This window comes from Trichosurus vulpecula, chromosome 6 (genome assembly GCF_011100635.1).
Source record: "Trichosurus vulpecula isolate mTriVul1 chromosome 6, mTriVul1.pri, whole genome shotgun sequence".
NCBI lineage: Eukaryota > Metazoa > Chordata > Mammalia > Diprotodontia > Phalangeridae > Trichosurus > Trichosurus vulpecula.
In genome coordinates, this window is record NC_050578.1 from 262,855,419 (window position 1) to 262,878,568 (window position 23,150).

A 23,150-nucleotide genomic window follows, 5' to 3' on the forward strand; every position below is an offset into this window, starting at 1 on the left:
TATTAATAGTAAATTATGAAAGATATTCTAACATTATCTTTTAAGTTTATTAGTTATAGAAGACATCATTCTATATATTTAACAGGGCATCTCAAGGATTTGAGATTACAAGACAATGGTGAGACTTTACAAGACAGGAAAGAGAAAAGATTGGCGTTAAATTCCTATGAGAATTGTGAAACAAATAAAAAAGTGGGATTTGTAAACTCAGTGATTTCTTTCATGATCTTTTTCAATTGAGTATTAATTTTCTCAAAGCTCCAATGACATCTTTGTTCCTTAATGTGTATATCATAGGGTTAAACATTGGTGTCACAATGGTGTAGAACAGAGAAAAAACTTTGTTTAATCCTTCTATGTGGTTGGACTTGGGTCTGAAATACACGACCAAACCAGACCCAAAGAATAAGATGACAACTATGAGGTGAGAAGAGCAAGTCGAGAACAGTTTGTATCTTCCAATAGTTGAGGACATTTTCAGGATGGTCATGATAATTTTTACATAGGACGCAAGTATCAACAGAAAGGGAATCAAAGCAAAGAGGACAGCATCAGCATAGACTGAGAATTCATTTACAAAAGTGTTCCCACAGGTCAGCTTCACTACTGGAGGCATGTCACAGAAAACATGATTCAGTTTGTTAGAACCACAGAAAGGCAGGGAAAAAATATGATAAGTCTGCCCTATCACCACTGGGATACCAGTGATCCAGGAGCCAATCACCAGATGGACACACACTTTATGGCTCATGATGACTGGATAGTATAGAGGCTTACAAATGGCCACATAACGGTCATATGCCATCACAGCCAGGAGTAAACACTCTGTTACAACAAGAATAAGAAAGAAACAAAGCTGAACAGCACAGGCCACTAGAGAAATATGTCTGTTCTGTGTCAAAAGATTCATCAGCATTCTTGGGAGTGTAACAGATGTATAACAGATTTCCACAAAGGAAAAATTTCCAAGAAAAAAATACATCGGTGTTTGAAGACCTGGATCAACCTTGGTTATGACAATGATAAGGCCATTTCCTATCAGGATAATCATGTAGATGACTAAGAAGACACCAAACAGAAATCCCTGGAGATTGGGAAGGTCAGAAAATCCAAGAAGAACAAGTTCCATAATGAGAGTGAAATTTGTTCCTGACATTGTTGGCTTTTCTTTTCCTCTTTTCCATTTGTGAAAATAGTGAATTCAGCACTGGAAAATCACTTTTCCTCTCTGGCATTTCATTTCCACCTTTGAAAAATAAATTGGTTGAATTAGACCATAAAATCAAAAAAATTAGTGTGCAAAGGGGTTTCAGTGGTTAACAATTCCGAGCCTTCACGCAAAAAGAATCTTAACTGTACATAAAAGTGGGCATACAGTCTCTGAATGGAGTCCTCCAAGGAGGAGGAACACAGCATCTTTTGAGAAAAGCCTAATATTTATTTTTCCCTTGGAATGTCCATCCTATGCTCCTTACAATATCCCTAGAGTAAGCAGAAAATGTGGAATCCTTCTGCCTTCTGTCAAATCTTTACCTCACTAACAAAAACTATATTTTCTTCCTTGGGTCATCATTAATCATATTTTGTCTCAAATATTAGCCATCAAAAGAACTTTTAATTAAATACCTCAAAACACATTTGTGAAGATTAAAATATAAAGTAGAATATACAACTGGATTGATCTATTATTGCCTAGCTGGCCAGAAAATATTTATGTTTCAATGTTAATTTGGCAGTAGATCTTCAGTTATGAACATTCCCAATCCCTGGACTGTTTGCAATTTTTATCAGTGATTAAGTTAAAGACATAGATACTATGTTCAATAAATTTTCAAATAACATACATACACATACACATAGGTGTATATCTGCATTGCATGTTCGCATATGTGTATAAATAAATGCATAACCACTAACATACATATTATGCATATGCATATTTATGTCAACACATATGCACAAACCTCTAAAAAATATGCATATCCATGCCTGTGTACACACACACATACATAGATTTCCAAGTGCACTGATACCCATATATGCGCACATGCATGGATGTGCACATATACATAAATGTATATACATATGTTCATGCATAGTTACATACCACATTCTAGTGGACATATTAGAGGTATAAATGTGCCTACTTTGTTAATGTGAACATGTCCCTTCAAAGCACAGTTCAAGTTTCCTACGTTCTGTGATAATATAGCTTTTTCTGATCATCCCAAATCCAGGGAATTTCTTCTTTGCCTGAATTTCTAGAAAACTTATATTCTGTACTACCTATTCAAATTTTACCACATAGTATCTGAGAGCTTTAGTTATCAAATTACATTTTTATGTGGAGCAGGGTGGAGCCAAGATGGTGGCAGGAAAGCAGGGACTTCTTTAAGCTACCCCCCAAATCCCTCCAAACACCCATGAAAAATGGCTCTGAACAAATTCTAGAGCTGTGGAACTGATGAAATAGCAGAGGGAAACAGATCTCCAGCCCAGGAGAGCCTGATTCATCGCTGGGGTCTATCACATTGTGCTGAAAGCAGAGGGCAGCTCAGTGTGGGCTATACTGGGACAGACCAGACCCGGAGTCAGCCAGCCAGAAGAAGCCTTAGGGCCATGAAAAAGTGAGATGTGGCAGTTACCAGACTTCTCAACCCTCAAACACCGAAGAGCAGGTTGGGGTAAACTGTGGGATCAAGTTCAGAGCAGTCTGGCTGCCATCTCTGGTGGTGGAGGAGATCATGCAGCAGTGGCGGTAGCAGCAGCAGGAAATTCCTGATGCTGCCTCCAGAGCACCTGTGTCAGCGGCTTCCGGGGTCCCTGGCTCACATGGTGGGAGGAATCTGGTAGCAGATAAGAGTGGGAATGCAAGGAGCACTTCATGGGCACAAAGGCAGATACTCTTCCTTTCCCCTGCTTGGATCTGAATTGTGGTCCTCGTTGGTGGTTCTTGGGGGAGAAGGAGCACTGTGGAGACAGAGCCTGGGGTGACAGTGGAGTAGAACTAGCTCTGAAAACAGCAGTGTTTGGAACGTAAAGCTTGGGACAAAGTACTCTCTACTCTATAAGCAGTCATATCCTGACAAAAAGCTCAAAGGTCAAGTAGTTGGCTGGGAACATGAACAGGCAGTGAAAAGGAACTCAGACTCAAATTCAGACTCAAACTAAAACTCTAGATTCCTTTCATAGTGACAAAGATCAAATCAAGAACCTACATTAAAAGCCTCCAAGAAAGATATGAATTGGGCTCAGGCCATGGATGATCTCAAAAAGCATTTGGAAAATCAAGTTAGAGAAGTAGAGGAAAAATTGGGAAGAGAAATGAGAGTGATGCAAGAAAATCATGAAAAACAAGTCAATGACTCACTAAAAGAAACCCAAAAAATACTGAAGAAAGGAACATCTTGAAGAACACACTAATCCAAACAGCAAAAGAACTCCAAAAAGCCAATGAGGAGAATGCCTTGAAAGGCTGATTTAGCCAAATGGAAAAGAAGGTCCAAAAGGCCACTAAAGAAAATACTGCCTTAAAAATTAGATGTGAGCAAGTGGAAGCTATTGACTTTATGAGAAACCAAGATATTATAAAACAGAACCAAAGAAATGAAAAAAATGGAAGAAAATGTGAAATATCTCATTTGAAAAACAACTGATATGGAGAATAGATCCAGGAGAGATAATTTAAAAATTATTGGACTATCTGAAAGCCCTGATCAACAAAAAAAGCCTAGACATCACCTTTCAAGAAATTATCAAGGAAAACTGCCCTGATATTCTAGAACTAGAGGGTAAAATAGAAATTTAAAGAATCCACTCATCGCCTCCTGAAAAAAAGACCCCAAAAAGAAAACTCCTGGGAATATTGTCGCCAAATTCCAGAATTTCCAGGTCAAGGAGAAAATACTGCAAGCAGCCAGAAAGAAACAATTTGAATATTGTGGAAACACAATCAGAATAACAGAAGATCTAGCAGCTTCTACATTAAGGGATTGAAGGGCTTGTAATATAATATTTCAGAGGTCAAAGGAGCTAGAATTAAAGCCAAGAATCACCTATACAGCAAAACTGAGTATAATGCCCCAAGGCAAAATATGGATTTTCAATAAAATAGAGGACCATCAAGCTTTCTCAATGAAAAGACCAGAGATGAATAGAAAATTTGACTTTCAAATACAAGAATCAAGAGAAGCATGAAAAGGTAAACCAGAAAGAGAATTCATATGGGACTTATAAAGTTGAACTGTTATGTTTACAATCCTACATGGAATGATGATGTGTGTAACTCAGAAGACCTTTCTCAATATTAGGGGATTGGAAAGGGATATAGACAGAGGGCACTGAATGAGTTGAATATTAAAGGATGATATCTAAAAAATTGAAATAAATTTAAGGGGTGAGAAAGGAATATTTTGAGAGAGGGAGAAAAGGAGAGATAGAATGGGGTAAATTATCTCAGATAAAAGTGGCAAGAAAAAGTAGTTCTTTTGGAAGGGAAGAAGGGGCAGGTGAGAGGGATTGAGCAAATCTTACTCTCATCGGATTCAACTTGAGGAGGGAATAACATACACACTCAATTGGATATCTTACTCCACAGGAAAGTAAGGGGAAGGGGATAAAAGAGGGGGGATGATAGAAAGGAGGGCAGATAGGGGGAGCAAGTTATCAAAAACAAACACATTTGAAAAGGGACAGGATCAAGGAAGAAAACTGAATTAAGGGGTACAGGGTAGGATGGAAGGAAATATAGTTAGCCTTTCACAACATGAACATTGTGGAAGTGTTTTGCATAATGATACATGTGTGATCTATGTTGAATTACTTGCATTCCTAGGGAGGGTGTGTGGGAAGGGAAGAGGGAAGAGAATTTGGAACTCAAAATTTTAAAAGCAGATGCTTAAAAATTAAAAAAAAAATTCGCATGCAGCTGGGAAACAAGATATATAGGGAATGGGACATATAAATCTATCCTGCCCAACAAGAAAGCAAGGAGAAAGGGGATGGGGGCATGGGGTGAAAGAGTGTAGGGCTGACTGGGGGATGAGGCAATCAGAATATATGCCATCTTGGAATTGGGGGAGGGTAGAAATGGGTAGAAAGTTTGTTACTCAAAATCTTGTGGAAATCAGTGTTGAAAACTAGAATATTAAGTAAAATATATACAGGTTTTTACTCTAAAAATTACATTTTTAGATTTAATGTCAATCCTTACATTATCAATACCTTGAGAGTGATAATACTGTCTTAAATTTATGCCTTGCCTAATGTCTTGCACATAATAGGTGTTCAGTAGATGTTTATTGGTTTAATAGATTGTTTTCTTTAAATAAGATTTCTGGTAGATTTGTTGTCCCACAGTACATACCTTCCAATTGGTGCTTGATTCTATAAATTTTTAGATTAATTTGTTAATTCATTACCCTTTTGAAAATCATAATTAATTAAGTTTTCACAGGCCATGAATGCAGACAATTACGTATCCTTTTCTTTTCCAAGTTGTAGCTAGTTGAGGATTAATCATTGAGAAAATGGAAAGTATATGTTTGCAAATAATATTAGTGAGTTGTTAGGAGTGAAAGCTTATCTAAGACATTGGTAATGGAAGACTAGCTCGGGCAGATATAGCAAGGCTATATTACTATATTTTTAACACGCAGAGAGAGTTACCAAGAAGAACAATGGGAGTGTAAAAGAGAGATGCTGTTCTCCTCAAAATATTAGAAAACTTCATCCCAGCTCCTGAAATATTTTATTTCTTTGTGGATTGTTTGGCTAGTGACTCTAGGTAATATCATTCTCATATCTATATTGACAAATTTAGTTAATTTAATTATACTCTTCTAAATCTCATCCCCATACTTTTTATGCACCAATCATAAAAGAAGGAAATGCAATATTGCCTGTTGGGAGGTCGGATGGATAGAATTTGAATTCTAATCTTCACTTTGTTTAATTTAGCTTTGTGACATGGATCAAATGATTTCAATTTCTAGTAAGTTAGTTTACTTATATGTCAAATTTAAACAATAATAAATGACTAGATATCCACAGCACACATTAACATCACCTCTCACCTGAAAGAACTAATGTGAAAATGAATAAAAAAGTATAAACCTACAAACAATAGCATATATTGCTATTTAATTAATTTCCACCCCAAATCTTCATGTCCTCCAAGTACCATCTGTTGAAATTTGAGATAATCTCTGCCTCTTTTTAAATCTGGGTTAAAGTTGTATAGGTGGAGATGAGATGTATATGAGAGGTATTAAGGGGGTAGAATCAATAAAACTTAGCAAATCAATGGATATGAAGGACAAAGAAACATCAGGGATGAATCCAATGTTAGTAACTTGAAAAACATAAAGAATGGTGTATTTTTTGATAGTGACCGACTAATTTGATGAACAGGCCATATCTATCTTCAAGTCATTGATAAATTAAGTCAAGCTAAATCTGTAGAAATGTCTACCAGAAATCACCTTTAAAACTGGGATCCAACCATTTCTTATGATTTCTGATTTGGTCTGTTCATTCAGTCAAATTTATATCCCATTCCCCAAATTTTCAAAAAAATCTGTAAAAATATGGTATATCTTATTGAATACATTTCCCAAAATTGAGGCCAATATTGTCTAAACTCAAGAATTTCAGTTCCCTTATCATTTGAGCATCACTGATAATAAAAGACATTAGGTTAGTGTAGAAAAGTTTCATATTGATCAAAACTTTTTGGCATTGTGATTATTATTCTCTTCCTCTTCCTCCCCCTTCTCCATCTATTATTCTAGATTTGGAGCTAGAAAGGGACCTTAAAATCCATTTATTCAACATCTCTCGTATTTCAGTTAGGTGAAATGAAACCGAGAGAATTTAAGTGGCTTTACCAAGACCATACAGTGACAGCTAAGGTCTTCTGATTATATTGGAGCAGCTGTGACCAGTCAACGGGGGAGTCCCATGCATAGTACTTCATGACACAGGAGTATATTAAGATTCTGCAATGAATAAAAGATGACTGGGTTAAAAGTAGTCTAAGTTGTTGTTCTAAAAGATTAGTCAGTAAAATTAATAGAAATAGAATCAAGAATAATAACTTACATGAAAATAACATTTTACCATTCAGAGGTTGCACCATGTATAGGGCACTGGGCCTGGACTCAGAAAAACTTGAGTAAAAATCAGAAACTTACTCACTGTATTACACTGAACCAGGCACTTATCCTCTGTCTCCTTGTTTCCTCAATTGTAAAATGGAAATATAACAGCATCTACCGCGTAGCATTGTTGTGAAGATCAAATGATATAATATATGTAAAGTTCTTAGTATAATGTCTTCCTTATAGTAGGAGCTCAAGAAATGTTTTTCCCCTATCTTTTCCCCCCTTACTCTAAGTTGTCTTTATTTCCTTCCAAAGTTAATTTTTTTTCTTGTCAGAGAAAACCAAGCAGTGAAACAAATTTGAGTTTCTCTTCCTTCTGTCAGAAATCATCACCACCTCCTCTACTGATAACAGTGGGCCAATCTTTTCCTTGATCTTTCTTGGTATGCATGGAAGTGGCTCTTCCTTGGTCCTTTTAATATTTATCACTTTAACCTCATTTTATACTTTGAACTCTAAACCTCTCTCAAGACAATCTTATATTTTTGTAGTCATCATTTTGGTCTGTCTCTAGGTTTGCACTATGAAAATAATAACATAAATATTAAAAGAAGTCCCTCCTCTCCACCTCATGATCTTTAATCTCTTTATGATTTAAAAAAAAAAACAGAACAAACATCTTTCTGTGTTTCCTTGTCCTATTAGACTGAATTGTCTTCTTGAATTTTAGGCCATAGTATCCTATCAATTATTACCCTGAAGCCTTTGTAATCTGCCTTTCCTTTAACTGAGAGTAGATGTGAATATTTGCCCAGTTCATCCTTATAAGATATTATCTAAAACTTCAGAAAGATTTGAAAACAAAAGCAGCAGAGACATTTTGTTGTTGTTGTTGAAAATTTGAAGCTTGTGGAACCTTTTTACATTTTCCCAGTGTCCACTTATATTTGCTTCAAACACTTCAGGGCAAAGTCATAAGATTCATGATTTACTTGAATGTAGCTATAGCAAATTCCCAAGCTTAAAGTTGCAATGTTTTGTGAAAAATATTTTCACAACCTAGAAAATAATGAGGATCTTATTCTCCTCTTCAGTGAAGAAGGAAGGTTGAAGAAGGAAATTTGCCTGGTGTTGTATGATAATTGCAGCATCCTTCCAATTCACTGATATATTTTAGCTGATATATTTTATTCTAATTTTCCAAAGCACACACAAGATTTATATGTTTGTCCTTATTTGTAACCCTTCATTTATGCCTTGTTTAATTGCTTGTGATTCATTTTCTTTACCTAAGATTAATAATAACACAATTACCACATGCATTAGGAGAGACTTTTATACTCTTCAATGTTCTATAACAGGCAAAATATAATTTGCCAAAAGATGTAAAGTTGAGAACTGCAAATGCCATCTGGGTTAGGAAGGTCTCTTTTAGGTCCAAGAGATTCATATCATTTGTGTGAAAGTTCACATTACTTGTGCGGAACCTTTAACTCAAGTTGGATCAAAGAATATTCAATTCTTAAGAAGAGTAGAGATAATTCCAAATAAATAACACTAAATCCATGTGTTTCAGAAAGGGGTAAAAAACATTGAAATTTGAGTAATAAAATAATATGATCTTACCTTTCTTAGATTAGAAATATTGCATTAAAGTACCACTTTCTTTGATGAATCTACTTAAAATAATGAAAACATGAAATCATTTATATAGAACTGTGAGGTTTACAAACCTCATTAAAACCATTTCCCATTTGAATATCCCAGTAATGTGGCCATGTGGATATTATAGGAATTACCCCAACTTCTCAAATTAAGAAACTGGAACTTTATAATTTAAGTGGCTTGACAAATATCACCCCACACTTAATTAGGAATTCAAAGCCAGGGCTCTTAAGTCCAAGGTCCACATTCCTCCCAATACACCACATTATTTTTTAGTTAACCACTAAAACTTTCCAGTACATCCCACCAAATCATGTCTCAATGATTATCCACCTACCAAAATTTCTTTTTGAATTCAAAGTAGAATGTAGAGAATATTCTATTTTCCCTTTCCTTTGTGTGGTTGAAGCCTTTCCCAGGTCAATTTTTAATGTTTTAAATGAAACCAAAGGTCTTGTTTTAAGTATACAGCTCAAAAACACCAATTATTAATGTAGGTTCAAACATAGGGACAAATGCTAGGGTTAGAGTCAGAGGACTATAGTTGGAGTCTTGGCTCTGTCTCTTAGTGGCTTTGCAAACTTGGCAAGTTTTTATACCTCCCACAGGTTCAGCTTTCTCATATATAAAATTATGAAAATGATATCTGTAGTGCAAGTCTTACAGGGTGATTGTCAGAAACTACAACAACCTAGATTCATAGTATAAAAGACCTGAGTTGTAATCCTGCCTTACACTCTTACCTCTCTAAGCCTTTGTCCCTCCATCTGAAAAAGGAGGGGATAGGTCTCAAGAACTTATACGATCTTAACATGTTATGGAGAGTACAATGTAATTTCTGTGTTAGCTTATAGACTGTTTTAATTAAGAATTCCAATAAATGCAGTCATCTAACTGTGACTCTCTACTTAGATTTTAAAAGGCTATAATAAGGCATTAATGGGATTGTATCATCATCATTTTAGAACTGGAGGAAACCTCAGAGATGATAACATCCAATTCTCTCATTTTATAGGCGAGGGCACCAAGGCCCTAAGAGTGCAAATGATTCAAGTACATTCACTCAAGCAGCAAATGGCATAGGGAGGATTTGAACAGAGGTCCTCTGACTCCAATTTCAGTGCTCATTCAAGAAGTGTTGACTTTGGAATAGGAAAATGTGGGCTTGTAAACCAGTTCTCCTTATTATCTGCGTGACCTTGTGAAAATTACTTCTTTTTCTAAACCTCTACTCATTTCTTTTCGAAAATAGGAGATTCAAAAGTGTAATCTCTTGGATCTCCTCATTGTACATTATATCATATATAAATGGTTGATCATTGAATGGTGCAAATTTGGCGCCCAAAAGTGAATAGTAGATATTGCCAAATAGTGATCAGCATTCTGACTTCTTGGTGCAGTATTTTACTGGAGACAGTTCAAACTAGCTCCTGAAAGCTGATTTTTAAATTTTTAATGGGAATGTTTGTGCCTCAAATTAGCAAATCCTGCCTATAAAGGCTTATTGCTTTGTTCAGGTTGTCTAAACTTTAGAAAGTGATGGAGAAATTAATAATCCAACCTAACACTATATTTGTTTGTTCCTAGAATGAGAGTACATATTCCTACATCCTACTCTAAGGTCTATTCAAGGATTTTATTTACTAAATTTAATAAATATGAGTTCAATTAAATTATACGTGACTGGCTTTAATTAAACCCCTCTATATGTTGGACTTAATATTGGAAATAGTAAAATGTGGCTGGATCTGAACTCAGAGGAGACAGGACTTACAAGAATTGGAATATCATCTTCCCTGAACATGGTATTATCTATTATTTTTCTTTAAATAATTCCCTGAATTATTAGTGGATGAAAAAAATCATTAAATCCATGCTACGTGCAAAAATATGCTAATCAATAGAAATACAAATAGAAAAAAAAACATTCTCTGCTATCAAGGATCTCATTTTCTTTTGGGGGGAAGCTGTACATAAAGAAAGAGGCAGGGCAGATGGTATGCCTGCTGGTCCTTGATCACACAAATTCATTTATTAATTTTGCATTTATGCTGTACACTCATCTATTATATCACCGTAATTAGTAAGATCATTGCTGGTACAAATTATTTTATTATTGTCTTCACAAATGTATAGCACATTGCTTAGGACACAGTAAGCATTTATTTGTTAAATGTTTGTTGCTTTCTTTCTTGACTGATTTATTGACTGGTGAATGGATTAATTTACATTTTATAATCTAATGTTCCATGCCAGCATGTCACAGGTTGAAGTCTGTTAGTATGTGCTAGATTCCAGAGCAGAAAGATTACTGAAACAATGTTCATGCACAAGCGGAATAGAGATGAATTAAATTTTACACCTTACTCCCCTTCCCACATATTTCCTACCAGCTGAACTCCTTTTGAATTCTCCATCATACCCTACTAAATATATTGATTAGAAATCTCACCATCCTACAAAATCACACCACATCTCGTTAGCACACTCCACTGCTCTTATTTGAGGGTACAGTAAAACGTTCCTCCCTAAACCTCCCTTTAAGGAGAGTGCTCAGTCCAACCATCTCCTCATTTTCCATTGGATACACTCCTTCGAACTTCGTCATTACTTGTGCCAAGTAATTCTCCCTTCCCCTTTCAGCTTCTTTGTGTGTGTGTGTGTGTGTGTGTGTGTGTGTGTGTGTGTGTGTGTGTTGACTTCTCACGTTAAACTATAATGTCCTTGAGTGTAGGGACTGTTTTTCTTTTTCATATTTCTGTCCCCGACCCTTAGCAGTGCCTGATATATGGTAGGCACTTAATAAATATTTATTGAATGACTGACACCAATATCCAGTAAAACTGCCTTTAATATTATTCCTAACAAATGACAATCTTCCTGGTTTTTTTCACTACTTCTCTCCAAGGCGTCGATTAGCTGCGCCCCGCCCCCGCCCGGCCCCCGCCGGGCCCCTTCTAAATTCTGCATCTTAGAATCACGTTTCCTTCAAAGCTTATCTCAAATAACACTTGCTACATGAAACTTTTGCTGATCCCTTTGGATACAAGTATCTTCCTCATAAGACAATGTATTACAATCTTGAAAAATAGCTATATGTGTACATGCCATTTCAACTAGTTACATTGTTACTTCCTCAAAAGTAAAGACTTTTAGCTTTTGTCTTTGTATTCACAGTATCTAGAATGGTGCTGCCTGCCAAATGGTAGCCTTTAACAAATGTGACCTGGTTACCTGATTATGTAGCCTAGGGCTGTCCAACACTGGGCTATTTTAGGGAGGCATTAAAATAAAATAATTATTCAAGGGCTGCACCCAGGATAAAAAAACATGGCTCATCAATACGACAGGCAAAGGAGCAAAGTGCAAAAGTAAACACAAAACAACAAAGGGACAACACAACAGTATAAAGGCAGGTGCATGCTGACTAGTCTGCATCATACAGACAGAATTCGTCCCACAGATTGATTGAAAATTCTGTGCAATATGTTCCATCTTTAATACTGTTTAAAATCACCATAGAAAACTGACATCAACTAGATTATTTATTACTGATGGAATTCAAAAATTTAATACACGTTCCATGCAAATTATTATTTTATTTTTTCACTTGTGAAAATTAAAATCCATAGGCAGGCCACAGAAAAGCACACTGCGGCCTGCATGGGCAGTATTTTGGACAGCCCTGATGTAGTCCAAAGAAAATAGTTACATAATCAGAAGATCTGAGTTTCAACACCCAGTGTTCCCAGACAGTATTTGTGTTTAATTTGCCAAATGGGCTCACATTAAAAAAAATAGTTAAAAAGTATTTATTAAACTCCTATTGTTTAATAGTGTGGGTAATTCTTTAAGTGTAGGGAATAAAAAGAAAATTTGAAAGAAATATGCACTCAAGCAGTTCCCAGTTTAATAGGGGAGGTGATATATAAATAACTACATAGAAAAATAGAAAATAAATTGAGGACAATGGCATAGGGAAGCCATTAAGATTAAGGACTAGGAAAGATTTCCTGCAGAAATTAAGTCTTTAACAAGATTCTGTTCAACGATTGGGAAAAACACACACATAATATTTGGTCAAGACTCTCTTCTCTGTAGCATTTATCTGTGGAATAAATCACTAAACATGATTCCTCCCTGAGGTTTTGGAATAATTCACTGGAGGAATTTGAGCTGTGAAAAGGTAAAACAATAAAGTAACAAAAGATACCAAAGGAGATGGTTTAAAATCCCTAATCTTCCCATATATACTTGCACGATCCTTGGGAATTTACATCAATTCTCTGGCCCTCACTTTGTTCTGCAAAGCTGGAGTTTTGAGTGACATTATCCCTGTAGTCCCTTCTAGGTCTAAATTTCATTGTCTGATGTTTAGAGTAGTCTTCACAATCACTAACATTTGGATGTGGTTTATGGTAGGCACACATTGGTAAATGTTTAAGAACCATCTTTCAAAAACTATAAACAGGACACACTTTTAAGTTTTATCTGCATTATTAACATTTTTCTATATCACTTTTATTAGCCTAGAAGTCTGCATAATAGCAAATCATGTCTTAATATTCAGTATTTTCCATTTTCTAAGGTATAAATTGTGACACAGAAAATTTAAAAATTGGCTCTCACGAGTCATTTCAGGTAGAACATCACTGGTTGGAGGTATAACTGTTATCAGGACCTGATTCAATCAATACATCAACATTTATTAAGTCCTACTATGGGCCAGGTGTTTTACTATGTTCTGTGGATATGAAAAGAAGCAAAAACAATATTATTTCTTCCTTCAAGGAGCTCACAAGCTATTGTTGTTTGTACTTCTTCCCCCTAAGAAGACCAAAATGACATCATAATGTCAGGGCCAATGTGCACTGTGTCTGGCTATGGCTGATGAAACCAATATGAGCTCAGAAGGCTGTACCACAGGACAGGCACAACAAGTCTATATGACCATTTGGGAGAGGGATGTCTCAAAATTTGTACATCACATATTTCTTTGGAGCTAGTGAAATTCTGCTTTGCTAATAGAGCACAATGTCTTCTATAATGTGAGCATGTCATTCTGGATGGTTCTTTGCAAGAGTCTCTCATTTCTCACAATTAATACCAAAGTTATTCAGACTTCTTCTAATCACCACATGAGTGGCGCATTATGTTAGTTTTCCCTAAAAGAGTCTTTTAGGTAAATGCACATTTGGTATTCAAACAACATGGGCAGCCCATAGGCATTGTGCTCTCTGCAATAGGATTTGAATGCTTTGTTTAGTTTGAGAAAAACCTCAGTGTCTGGTACTTTATCTGCTAGATGATCTTCAGAATTTTCTGAAGACAATCCAATGGGCACAGTTCAATTTTCTGGCAGGGTGCTGGTAGACTGTCTAGGTTTCATAGGCATACAAAATGAGGTCAGCACAATGGCTTGGTAGATCTTTAGTTTGGTAGGCAGCCTAATAGTGCTTCTCTTCCACAAATTCTTTCAGAGCCTCCCAAATGGTGAGTTAGATCTGGCAATATGTGTATCAACCCCAACATTTATGTGTACATCCTGGGAAAGTATACTGCCAAGGTAGGTGAACTTATCTGCAACATGCAAAATCTCTTCACTTGGTATAACTGGTGGTTCAATATATGTATGGTGTGGTGCTGGCTGGTGGAGAATGTCTGTCTTCTTGGTAGAAGAAAAGTATCATAAGGAGTAGAGAATTGATCCATATACTTCTCAGCCTGAGGCTATATTTCACAATCATTTTTGAACAAAAATGTCATGCACCAACGCTACTTCCACTTTAATCTTGGTTTGTAGTCTTTTCAAGTTAAATCATTTAACATTAGTGTGGTAGCTGAACTTGGTGCCATTTTCATCCTCACTGAAGGCATCTAATAACATTGCTGAAAATATCATGCTAAAAGCATGGGTACAAGCACACAGCCCTGCTTCACTCCCTTGGTGACTGTTAAAGTGCAGGAAAATTGTCCTCTATGTAGAACCTATGCAAGTATGCTCAGATGGGAATGACATACAGTACTGATGCACTTCTCTGGGCTACTAAATTTCAGCATCATCCTCCACAGGGTTTTATGACTGACAGTGTCAAAGACCTTGGTTAGTTCAACCAGTGTTGTATACAGACCTCTGTTTTGCTTCTGACATTTCTCCTGTAATTGTTGGACATGAAATATTAGGTAAACCATTCCTGAGTCTTTATGAAGCCATGCTGGCTTTCAGGTAGATGATCATCTTCCAGGTGAAGGAGTAATCAATTAAGGAGACAAGAATCTTGCCAGAAGTGACTAAGAGAGGGGCATCCCCCATAAATGACACAGGAAAACCTATTTCCTTTTCCTTTATGTAGAATGACAATTGAGACATGTTGATATCCTACCTCCTCTTGACATATAACCCATAAAATTTCTATTAGCTTTTGCCTGAACAGTAGAGCCCTGCCTTGTAGATCTGCATTGGAATGGATTCAGTCCCAGGCCCTTGGACACGTTAGAGAATCCCAATGACATTCAAAACCTGTTCTTCAGTTGGAAGTTCAGGAAGGGAGGGATTGATTTTAACCTGAAGTACATGGTCAATAGCTTCAGAATTGCTTGATGACAGTCTGTTGAGAATACTATGGAAGTGTTCAGCCTATCTCTCCAGGATGATGGTCTGCTCAGTGAGCAATATGGTTTGATCAGCACTGAGTAGGTCTTTAACCCATAAATAACCTTCAGGGCATTATAAACATACTTTCGATTCCTATTATTAGCATAAAACTGAATTTCATTACCCTTGTAATGAGCCAAGTATCCTGCATCCCTTTAAACTTTACTTGCAATCCAATGAGGAAGATGACATGCAAACAAGTATATACAAAGCAGGTTATACATAGTATAAATGTGAAATAATTAACAGAGGGAAGATGCTAGAATTAAGAAAGGTTGGGGCATGCTTCCTGTAGAAAGGTAGGATTTTAAGTTGGTACTTAAAAGAAGACAAAGAGGAAGTAGTTAGAGCAGAGGAGGCAAAGGGTTTCAATGGATAAGGGACAGCCAGAGAAAATGCCTTTATGAAAGAGATGGAGTGTTTTGTTCATGAAACAGTCAGGAGACCAGTGTTATTGTGTCAAAGAATATGTAATAGGGAGAAAAGTATAAAAGGACTGGAAACATAAAAGAATTTTAGGTTATGAAGGACTTTGACAGCTAAAAAATATTGGTTTATTTTGTTCCTGGAGACAATCAGGAACCACTGGAATATACTGAGTGGGGGGTGGGGTGGGATGACTATGACATGATCTGACCCATGTTTTAGGAAAATCACTTTTGTGGCTGAATTCAGGATGGATTAGAATGGAAAGAGACTTGAGGCAGGCAGAATAGGCTATTTTTATAATCCAGGTATGAGTTGATGAGGGTAAGCACTAGAGTGACAGCAGTGTCAGAAGAGAGAACTGGGCATTTACGAGAGATGTTGACAACAAGCCTCGACAATAGATTAGATATGAAGGTTGAAAGGCAGTGAAGATTCTAAGATGACTCTTAATTTACAACCCTGAGGGACTGGGGAGGACACTATTTTCCTCTAAAGTAATAGGAAAAGTAGAAGAGGGGTTAGGGAAAAGTATAATGACTTCTGTTTTGGACATATTGAGTTTAAGATGTTTACTGTACATTCAATTAAAGATGTTTGAAAGGCTATTGGAAATGAGATTTGGGGTTAGCAGAGAGGTTAGCAAGTTTGGGGCAGGCAATTGTATTTAAGACTCATCAGCAGGTAATTACTCATCATCAATAAGACTCAATCAGCAGGTAAGACTCATCAGGTAATTAAATACTTTGCACCTGAGGAGATCACTAAGGGAAGTAGTAAAGGGAGAAGAGAAAATGTCCAATGGCCCAAAACAGAATGCTGAGCGATGCCTATCATTAGAGGACATGATCTGGAAAAGGATACAGCAACAGAGACAGAGAAAAAACAGTCAGATAGGTAGAGAAGCAGGAAAGAGTGATATCCCAAAAATCTGGAGGGATGAAACTACCAAGGAAGAAAGAGTGATGCATTGTGTCAAAACCCACAAAGATGTAAAAGTGAGATTAGAGATAGGGTTGTTGCATTTGACAAGTAAGAGATCATTAGTAGCTTTGGAGAGAGCAGTTTTTATGGAGTGTGGGGCTGAAGGGGAATTGAAATGGGCAATTGGGTGGTAGGGGGTGTGGAATGGATTTGGATGATTATCTACAGGAGTTTCAAGTCACTGGGATGTGAAAGTTAGGACCAAATGTGAGAATATTTATTATGGAGTTGAGGTAATCACTCTTTTACCCTCAAAGGGCAGGTAAAGCCCTCTGGGAATCCTAAAGTCAAAGAGACTTGTTCTTTGTACCACCGATTCTCCACAACTCAGCTGGGACTTTGGGCTGGGAACTTGAGATGGAAGTTGCTCTCACTGGTACAGATGGAAGTGGTTGCTTTGAATCAAATGGAAGACCCAGACTGACCCCTATCGGCATTTCCTTAGGGAACACACTGTCTCCAGCAAGAGGTCAAAGCAAAATGTACCACATTCTTATTTCAATTTTAGCCATGAACTCTGAAAGCTCACAATCTTTTATACAATATCTCTATCTAAATGTTGATTGTGTGATATCCATTTATTGATTGGTAAATATTCTATCTATCTATCTACCTACCTATCTATCTATGAACAATATCAACACTAGGCTTATATATATTGTCAGCACCAGAAGGTAGAAGGCATGTCAAATCCATGTTGTACCTGATGGCTTAGTAAATAGGATTTCAAAGAGTCAGAAGATCCCCTTCCTTCCTGACACAGTCATGAAGCAAATTATGAAATATTCTTAATTATTCATTCACTATTACATCTCTCTTTTTATTTGGAAGATGAAATAAGCCACCCTAGGAAAGAACTTTTTTTCACATGGCACTGAGTTTTGTTTTGTTCTTTTAATTTTAACACACTATATGTTCAACTATACAATTAACTTTATGACAAGAAGGGAAAACATATATAATTATAGTAATATAACAATAAATATATAATATAATAAATTATAATAACAGTTATATAATTATACATATGATATAATATAAATATAATTTCATTATATAATATATGATAATGTGTAATTATAACTCTGGCAACACTAACATCACTTTGCAGGAGAGGTATCTGATAGCAATACTAGAGCTATATTAGGCAAGTCCTTTCTTTGAGGGAGGTGAAGGGTTCATGTGCTTTCCAATTTGTGTGAGTGGTCTGAACACATCAGAAAGTGAGATTATTAAGTTTAAAAGAGTTTGGCTATGAAGGTGAAAGTAAAGGACGTCACCGCATTATTTCCAAGAAGCTTATAAATCTGATTTCAAAATTGTTGTCCAATCATTCCCCAATACATCTTATTGTATTCTTTGCTACCCATTTTCTCTATATGTTCAAAATAGTATTATGAAATAGTTTATCCAATGTTTTGTTAAATATAAACAAATATACACACAAGTTGTCTGTATTCTTCCTCAAGTTTTCAATATATTGCCTTATTTATTACCTAAATTTCTAGGTACATATTTATTTTATTTTACTCCTTATAAAACTGGATAACTTTTTAAGGATATTTAAAAATATATAAATATATATATATATATACACATACACATATATACATATACATGTATATATGCATGTATATATACATAGATATAATTATTTCTCCTTGATCTGCTTTTCAATTCACTTTTCTGAGTGTGAACTGTCATTCAATATATTTTTTTTCCCTGTGTTTGTCTTTATTTTTAATTTATCTTCATTTTTCCCAAACCTGCTGCTTATATTTTCCCCATTATACTTTGGAAGGAGTTTATTACTTTCATATAATTTTGTACCATTATTCCAAGTATTAACTCTTCTTTCTAATATTTCATCTAAAGCTTCAATTTCTTTTCTAATTCATCCTTCTAGTATTCATATTTCATTTGTAAAATCATTTGTTTTTTCTTAAAACTTTTCTTTCACTTTAAATTTTAAAATTTAATTTTAGTTAATTAATTTGATTTAAATTCAAATTTTCATAAAATAATATTGCCTTAAATTAAATTTTCTCAAAATTAGCTTTATTTAAAATACCTCAACTCAAACATTTTCCCTCTTACCCTATCAATTCTGACATCAAAAAATATTTTTAACCAATAGCCATAGTAAATCAAAACAATTCCCTACATGGTCATTTGTCCAAAAGGCTTTATCCCTTCCCATTTTGTCTATCATCATTCTTGTTCCCCTTTAGTAAGAGTTAATCATCTCTTTCAAAAATATTGGTTTTTAGGGGCAGCTAGGTGGCGCAATGAGTAGAGCATCATCTCTGGGGTCAGGAGGACCTGAGTTCAAATCGGGCCTCAGACACTTGACACACTTACTAGCTGTGTGACCTTGGGCAAGTCACTTAACCCCAATTGCCCTGCCTTCCCCCCTCAAAAAAAAAATATTGGTTTTCACAATGTTGCTATATGTTAGTTTTTATTTCAAAAAGTTGTCTCTTGTGTTATTTATCCTGAGAAATCTTTTTGAACTACTAGAGCAAATAATAACTATTTGAAGGAAAATAGTTCTTTTTCTCTTAAGACTTTGCTTAAGGTATTTTTATAAATTTTGTTCTGTTTTTCCCCCTTTGCGGGTAAGTGAGATAAGTCCTAAATCATACAAGTTTTTTCTTTAGTGATTTTGTTTTAATTAACTCATTTTTCAAAAATTTCTTCCTACATTTGGTCTTTTGATTTGGGGTAGGCTCTGGATACATTTAAAAAGAATACTTTGTTTTGTCTTACCTTATATTCTCTGGGCTCTGGTTACTGCTTTCATTGTGCATTGAGTTGTTCTTCAAGATTTTCAGGGGGTGCTTTGAGCTTGAAATTTGCAAACTTTCAGCATACTCTAAATGCTAAGTGTTATCAAGGCAAGCTCTGTGATTTAAGACGAACTCTGGTAACTGCCCTTCTGGTGTGACATTTGCAAGCTTCTGACCCAAGTTTAGATCATCCTGTTCCAATAATGTTTATTAAAAAACACATACACACACATGCACAAACAAAACAATTAACCAAAATCCAGACAGAAGACATTTCTCCAAAACATATTGTTTAGAAAAACAATACATCTTATTCCTTCTCAGTATTGTAGATCATAAGCAAATAAACAAATGTGCAGTGCTTTCTTTAAATAACTTTAATTGACAAAATGACTCAATTTATATGTGAAAGTTGTTATCATTGCAATTAAATGAGATAATGTACCCATTTCCCAAATTCACCCATGTTTACCAAAAAAAAAGACAACAACAAAAGAAGTCACATTTGTCAGTGAGTAAGTATGTCTCCAAATTACATGAAAGCTAGTACATTGCAACCTAATAACATATTCCATGGCTTAGGTAACTCCAACCAACATTTTAGGTTGAAGAAAATTGCTAATATTCTCATTTCAGTCAAGAAACTCTTAGAAAAGAAATAGGTAAGTCAGGAAGCTCTTTGACATAGTGAAGTAGAATCTCTCAATAGCTTCAGCTTGTAGCTGTAGTCATTGTCCTTGAAGATATTATTGTTGTCATCATATGCATGCCCATTGTAGCCACTGCATGGCTTTGGTCTAGATAATTGAGGTAACAGAGAGAGAGAACCTCACACATTCTTTTGGAAGCAATCAGGGTTAAGGTGCTCTATCCAATGCCCCATCTCACTTCCCTAACCTTACACCTTTGGTGGAAAAGTACTTCTTTATTAATAGGGCTTGAAAACAAAAACTACCACAATGACAACACAAATATATTTGTTCTTTGATTACACATAAAAGCACTTGATATCATGGAGTGATTGACAGGAGAAATGGCAAAAGATTTAAGATAACTAGAAGAGAATGATTAAGTTTGAAAGGCATACTGAAGGAAAAATAAGAAGAAAAACTTGGAAAATAGTTCAGGATACAATGATATACAAGTTAAATTATTTTATTCTTTACCCTACAGATTTACAAAATATTTTTCTCACTGCCTCAGTGAAGTCCTTGTTCCTCAGACTATATATCATGGGATTAAACACTGGTGTCACAATGGTGTAGAATAGAGAGAAGATCTTCTCTGTTTTATCTGAGTAATTGGACTTGGACTGCAGATATGTGATGAAACCAGAACCATAGAATACGCATATGACTATAAGATGAGATGAGCAAGTAGAGAAGGCTTTGGATCTGCCAGTGGTTGTTGGGAGCTTCAGAATAGTGTTGAGGATTCTGATGTAAGATAAGAGTATCAATAGAAAGGGAATGAAACCAAATAAGAAACAATCAATATAAATAAAGAACTCATCCCCAGAGGTGTCTCCACATGCCAACTTCATTAGTGGGGGCATGTCACAGAAAACATGATTGAGTTTGTTGGAACCACAGAAAGGCACAGAGAAAACTTGGTATGTCTGCCCTATTAAAACTGGAATTCCAGTGACCCAGGAGCCAATCACCATTTGGACACACATCTTGTGGTTCATGATTAGAGGATAGTAGAGAGGCTTACAGATTGCCACATAGCGATCATAGGCCATCACTGCCAGTAGGAAGCTCTCTGTGACTCCCAGAATAAGAAAGAAACACAGTTGTATGGCACATGACAGTAAAGAAATATTTCTTTTCTGTCTCCAAAGATTCATAAGCATCCTGGGGAGGGTTACTGATGTGTAACAAATTTCCACAAAGGAGAAGTTTCCAAGGAAGTAATACATTGGTGTTTGGAGAGTGCGTTCCATATTGGTGATTACAACGATGAAACCATTCCCTAACAGGATACTTATATAGATGACTAAAAAAATAACAAAGAGAAAACTTTGGAAGTTTTGAAGCTCAGAGAATCCCAAAAGAATAAATTCTTCCACGATAGTAAGATTTTTGTCAGCCATTTTTTTCTGTATGTTCCATCTTTAAGATTAGTAATTCACAATAGGAAAGTCACTTCTTTCTCATTAGGACCTGGTTTCTAAATCTGAAATGACAAGTGGACAGGTTAGAATACATAATGACTAAGATAACTTTAATACTATGAATTTCTTTTTTTAAAATATTCATCCAGTTTGGACATTTTATGTTATGAAATCACATACAGATATTACATACTTTGTACTTTTTTGTCCTAACCTCCATTCCCTCTCTAGCAGTCAATGTATTATATTTGATATTCTCTTATAAATTTGAAACCTGTTTTTCCAGAATCCTGGTTTTCAGTGCTGATGATCTATGGTATATATTTGAAGATTCTTCATATCCTGAACACATTGTAATCACTGTTTAATGTCTTTTCTAAATGCCGATTTTTTCCACATTTTGACTTATTAGATCATTTCGAGCTCTAAATACTCTGACTCTGTCATTGTAGGTATCGCTATTGAAGAAGAACTTAACCAACTCCTCCTTGAAGCATTAATTTTTCTGGCTCTACTCTCAATATGGAATTGTAGAAGTTAGAATTGATGTAGAAACAATGATTTATTGATACTACAAAAAGCTTTTGATGTCGAATGTTTTAGAATGTAAACTTAAACATGGCAAAAATGGCATCATTTCTCACTCCATTCATTGTGTTCTTTATTCATTTTTATAATCAGATCTGGTTAGGCAGATAGTTTGGGTTCTGATCTGATAATCTGTGTCCAATGGGAATAAATTTCGTGCAGATCAAATTTCTTTGTGGCAGGTCTTGAATTTCAGGTAAGCTGGGTAAATCTGTGTCTTCCAATGTCTAAGTCTTTTGAGTCATTGGAAAGCAGAGTACCTGGACCAACTCAGGTAAGTACCATCTGATTGTAGCATTGGAATGTGATAAAGAGTGGGTTCAGATCTTAAGATGGGATGAATGATTTCCTGTGAAAATGACTATGGGTTCAGAGATGAAATCTATATCATGTATACTGTATATCTGTGGTATAGAACACAATAGTCATTAATAAGGTAGTTAGAGAAGTAGCTACAGAACACAGAACATGATCTTTGTTGTTTCCATGTGTCAGAGAATCCTCTGTCACCACCCTACTTCAACCCAAATCATATTAACAGAAATAGGAAAATGATGCTTCGATGTTTTCTCTGCCCTGGTCTCACCCCTGGTAAGTTGACAATGCTTAATAATAAAATGGAAGTGAGACAGGGAAAATATTATTAATAAAATCCTTGCTATAAGGAAATATTTAACCAAATAGATTAGAAATTTCTGTAGACAGCATACATTTGGGTTGTAGGGGACTCCTCACTTGGCTTATAGATATATATGGTTAGTCATCTCATAGGAGAAATGTGTTGGCCAAAACACTTGATATCTAAAGGGCAATATGGGACTGAG

At 35.6% G+C, this 23,150-nt stretch overlaps 2 protein-coding genes across 2 annotated transcripts; both read right to left on the reverse strand.

Annotated features, from left to right (window-relative positions):
* Positions 1-232: 232 nt before the first annotated feature.
* LOC118855039 (olfactory receptor 10AG1-like) lies at positions 233-1,156 on the reverse strand. The gene has a single exon (XM_036765172.1). It carries the CDS (start codon positions 1,154-1,156, stop codon positions 233-235), a length of 924 nt encoding a protein of 307 aa, XP_036621067.1.
* A 1,497-nt stretch (positions 1,157-2,653) lies between these two features.
* LOC118855040 (olfactory receptor 10AG1-like) lies at positions 2,654-21,723 on the reverse strand. Its single transcript, XM_036765173.1, has 3 exons — positions 20,794-21,723; positions 19,603-19,715; positions 2,654-2,846 (listed from the first exon to the last, which is right to left on the reverse strand). The coding sequence occupies exons 1-3, from the start codon at positions 21,715-21,717 to the stop codon at positions 2,654-2,656; spliced, it is 1,230 nt and encodes a 409-aa protein (XP_036621068.1). The 5' UTR covers positions 21,718-21,723.
* Between the last annotated feature and the right edge of the window lie 1,427 nt (positions 21,724-23,150).